Source organism: Otolemur garnettii, unplaced genomic scaffold (genome assembly GCF_000181295.1).
Source record: "Otolemur garnettii isolate 467f Iridium unplaced genomic scaffold, OtoGar3 scaffold00011, whole genome shotgun sequence".
NCBI lineage: Eukaryota > Metazoa > Chordata > Mammalia > Primates > Galagidae > Otolemur > Otolemur garnettii.
The window spans coordinates 17,130,367-17,135,058 of NW_003852406.1; the positions used below are offsets into that span (position 1 = coordinate 17,130,367).

The window sequence follows — 4,692 nt, forward strand, 5'->3', positions numbered from 1 at the left end:
GCACTCTACCAAGGGTGACATAGTAAGACTCTTGTTTCAAAAAAAAACCCCCAAAACCCAGCAGCAGATTGAAAACTTTGAACTTCACCCTGCCAAGGATTAGTCCTGATGGCCTGAAGGCTATTGGCCCTGGCCTCCTTCTATCAGAAATTAGAGCTCAACTACCACCTCTATCATCCTCAGCCACAGGGCCGGGCCCTGGTTCTCAAGTTCCTAAGAGCCAAATAGGAAAGACCAGGCGCTGACTTGGTTCAGATGGCTGGTAAAGATGCAGTAGGTTCTGTGAAGGCCACCCCTTCCTAGCAGGGAGCAAGTTTCTGTTGCCAGAAGCCTGAAGATCAGGGAAAAGTGGTGGCGCCTGTAGCGCAGTGGTTAGGGCACCGGCCACATACACTGAGGCTGGAGGGTTCCAACCTGGCCCGGGCCAGCTAAAACAACAAGGACAACTGCAACAACAACAACAACAACAAATAGCTGGGCATTGTGGCGGGCGCCTATAGTCCCAGCTACTTGAGAGGCTGAGGCAGGAGAATTGCTTGAGCCCAGGAGTTTGAGGTTGTGAGTTGTGACATTATGGCACTCTACCCAGGGTGACAGCTTTAGACTCTGCCTCAAAAAAAAAAGATTAGGGAAAAGTTAGTAGGCTGCAGTTTCAAGTTCAGCTATCAGTCTGGGCTGAGAGGAAACCCCAGGGAGAGCGATTACCTGTCTCGCAGTGAGCTTGATCAGGGACCCTTCATATCCCTGTGGAGAGAGATGACCATTATGGGAAAGTCAGAAGCATCAGCTCTACCTTCCCTCCATGCTTCCCTCAATTATTCTCACACCCTCCTCCCTGCAGTGTCAACACAGCCTGACCTCCAGAGCCCCATGCTCTAAAGCACACGGTCCAGCGCCCAGCTGGGCATCACGCGGCAGCACTCATCGTTTCATGTGCAAACTCCCATTTGCTCCACTAACTTGTAATGCCGGAGCACAGACCTTACCTTTTAAGTTTTCTCATCTGCAAATTGAAAAGGCTACACTGAATCTCAAAGTTTCCTTATATGGCCATGTCTATTTAAAGATTCTTTATTGTCTTTAGAGATGAGGACACAGGCCCATAAGGGCTAACCAAGTGGCAGAGGCAGCCTGTGAATCAGCAGATGGGGACAGAGAGCCAGGCCTGTGAGAGCAGTTTTTGATTGGCTTTCCTGCATCTTCCTGCTGCCCAATCCCAGTCAGAGATTCATTCCTGTTGCTTTTCTCCAGTCCTAGGCTCTTACCCCATGGGTGGCCAAGTCCTGACTCACCTTGAATGGCCGGAAGAGCAGGTAGAGTTCTCTGGGTTTAATGTCCACAGGGAGACCACTGACAAACAGCGTCCGGACCTGGGGACAGAGATCACAATGGTCAGGGCCAAGCTGGACAGGAAGGGGACGATGGCTCTTCTTTTAAGTAGGCGACTAGGAATCCTTCTAAAGCTCAGGAAATACTGGAATTTAGTATTTCCTGGGCCTTCTTTGAACACCAAGGCAAATTAACCCGAGTTTCATAGCACTGAACTTTCCAAAACCCTCTGTGATCTCCCTTCCTCTAGGTTCTTTCTAGAGGGGTCATTCGGCTCAAGCATCTGCTAGACATCTCTGGGCACAGACTCAGGCAAAAACAGGCAAGACGAAAGCACCCTGCTTAATAAGTACACAAATCAGGCATGCTTTTTCAGATCAAGGACCCATCCAAGAACCTGAAGAAAGCTATAATACTTTACTCCTGCCCCAAAAGCGCACATGTACAAATATACACATTTTTTCAGATGATACACACAGACCTCTGGTAGAGAGGCTCTCTCTGGTCTTGGGGAGAGGCGGACGTAATCGAACATGGGTGCTGTGCCGTGCTAAGCCCTGGAGTGATGTCCACAGAGGGCCTAGCACTTTCTCCTCCATCTTCTTTTTTTTTTTTTTTCTTGTACGAAAGGTCTTTATTAATGGGGGGGAGGGAGGTTGTACAGCAACACCAAGGAGGAGAGAAAAGAGGGGAGAGAGATAAGGAGAGAGTGGAGAAGAGAAGAGAGAGAGAGTAGAGAAGAGCGAGGGGGAAGAGGGGGAAAATAGAGAGCAGAGAACAAAGGCAGAGAGAGGTGGGAGAGAGCTCTCTTCAAAGGCAGAGAACATGTTATATTTTTGCTTGTAGACCCAGCTCCCATCATGGTGATGGCACTAAACATTTACTGAATAGGGGAATGGATAAGGAGTCAGAAATGAAACAATTCTACTTGGCTTTGAATAATAAGTAAAATCTTGGCTCGGCACCTGGGACTCAAGTGGCTAAGGCACCAGCCACATACACCTAAGGTGGCAGGTTCAAATCCACCCTGGGCCCGCCAAACAACAATGATGGCTGCAACGAAAAAAAAAAAAAGGCTAGGCATCGTGGCAGGCGCCTGTAGTCCCAGCTACTTGTGAGGCAGAGGCAGGAGACTTGCTTGAGCCCAGGAGTTGGAGATTGCTGTGAGCTGTGATGCCACAGCGCTCTACCCAGGGGAACAGCTTGAGGCTCTGTCTCAAAAAAAAAAAAAAAAAAAGTAAAATCTTGCAAACTTCATGTAAGACAGATGATGCTGCAAGTTATGAGCCCTGCCCTCAGCATGGTTAGAAGGTAGTCTAAATAGCAGGTGTCTATCCAGTGACTCCTCCCAAACCTGGCCTCTGAACTGTGGGTGAGGTCCAGGAGAGAAGGTTGGCAGAGCCACTTACTGCTATTTAAATGCTGCTGACACCTGACGTGAGCCTAGATCAGTCAGTCAGTAATTATGATGGCAAGGGGAGATTTTCCATAGTTTATATGCATCAAAAACACATCTTGTGGGATGGTGCCTGTGGCTCAGCAGGTGGAGCACGGCCCCATACACTGAGGGTGGTGGGTTCGAACCCAGCCCCACCAGCTAAAACAGCAGTGGCAACTGCAACAAAAAATAGCCAGGCACTGTAGCAGGCGCCTATAGTCCCAGCTACTCGGGAGGCTGAGGCAAGACAATCGCTTAAGCCCAAGAGTTTGAAGTTGCTGTGAGCTGTGACATCAGAGCACTCTACCGAGGGCAACACAGAGCAGTGGATCACGTCCTTCTCCAAGGGTACCAAAGAACCCAAACTAATGGCCTCACAAACTCAAGTAATGGCCTTTTTGAGGCAATGGCTTGTATCAGGAACCTGGAGCAGTGTCAGGCAAAATTCTACCCAACACAGACTCAGATCTCAACTGAACCAAGACGGTCAAAAGAAACCAGCCAAGAGAGCTGCTGGTTACCGCTGTCACCACCCCCACCCCCACCCCCACATGAACCACTCCCAGCCACTATAAGGGCAAGCATTTTCCTTCATGTGGTTTTTGCCAAGCACACAGAACAGAATCTCTGGCCACTTAAGACACATCTTCCCTCTTTGCTCAAGCCTTTCCCGTCCCAGACAAGCCATTTTACCAGCCTCTGCTCTCCTTACCTCTCACAGCCCTCAGTAGCTCTGTGTCCCTGTATACATAGTGGTATCCTATTCCTGGCTGTCCCAGGGGCAACCGGACAGCTGAGGCTCCAGGGTGGGCTAACCCCAGCTCCTGGATTCTAGAAGCAGCCCCAAGTCCTGATAGGCGCCTCCCTCTGCCCTTTGATATAAGGGCCTTGAACCGTACAAGTAAATCCCCAAATGGCTTGCCCAAGGTCACATAGCTTTTTCTTTAAAGGCAGCAGACTCAAAACCCAGGCCTCCCTACTACACACCCAGTCTGGCAGAGCTTTTGGATACCAGGAAAGTGTGGCAGAACCTGAGCACCTAGCCCTCAGGGTAACTCAGGGTCTACCCCACACCACACCCCCCAGGAAGATGGGCTGGAAGAGCACGAGCTGCCAGGGCCCTGCTGGGTGGGCCTGGATATGCACTCCTCCTCCCCTCTTCCTTCACCCAGGTAGTAGGACCTGGTTTGGGCCAAAGACTCAGCTCCAGAGCAACCCCCATACAAACCTCTGCTTCAGTTGTCCCTAGGGGCCACACATTTCAACCAAGCTAATTTTAAACCCTCCCTCAAATGGTTCCTTTCTAGCCAGATGTCTCCAGAGGCCCCCTTCAACAGCAAGTTCTCAGCACAGTTTCCTGCCTAGGGTGGGGATGGGGACGAGTAGAAGTGAGTAGAGGGAATTGTCTCCTAGTCTCTCCTGCCCAACCTGCCAGATCACCCTTTTCCTCAGGTTTCCATCTTCTTACGGTCCAAAAGACTATAGCTCCCACCTTGTCCCTGGCTACCTCTCAGAAAACAAGGGGAGGTAACAGCAGTATGGATTAGGTAATCTACCTCTGTCACTGTGGGTAGAGTGCTGCTCTGGGTAGAGGGCTGTGGTGTCATCATAGCTCACAGCAACCTCAATCTCTTGAGCTCAAGAGATTCTCTTGCCTGAACCTCCCAAGTGGCTGAGACTACAGACACCTGCCTCAACTATGCTCAGCTAGTTTTTCTGTTTTTAGTACAGATTAGTACAGGTCTCACTGTTGCTCAGTTTGTGGTCTCAAACTCCTGGCTCAGGTGATCTACCCACCTTGGACTCCCAGAGTGCTAGGATTACAGGCATGAGCCAGCTGGCTCAAACCTTTTCAATGTTTTTTTTTTTTTTTTTGAGACAGAGCCTCAAGCTGTCCCCCTGGGCAGAGTGCCGTGGCATTACAG

The 4,692-nt window shown here is 50.1% G+C and overlaps 1 protein-coding gene across 2 annotated transcripts in view; it reads right to left on the reverse strand.

The window, feature by feature from the left end:
• Nucleotides 1–4,692, reverse strand: part of RBPMS2 (RNA binding protein, mRNA processing factor 2) — a 38,154-nt gene that overhangs the window by 11,939 nt on the left and 21,523 nt on the right. For both annotated transcript variants that reach the window (XM_023510143.1, XM_003784420.3), the window contains exons 2-3: nt 1,293–1,370; nt 706–744 (exon numbers count right to left, since the gene is read on the reverse strand). In XM_023510143.1, the coding sequence (XP_023365911.1) occupies nt 706–744; nt 1,293–1,370 (117 nt within the window). The remainder of the gene's footprint in view (nt 1–705; nt 745–1,292; nt 1,371–4,692) is intronic.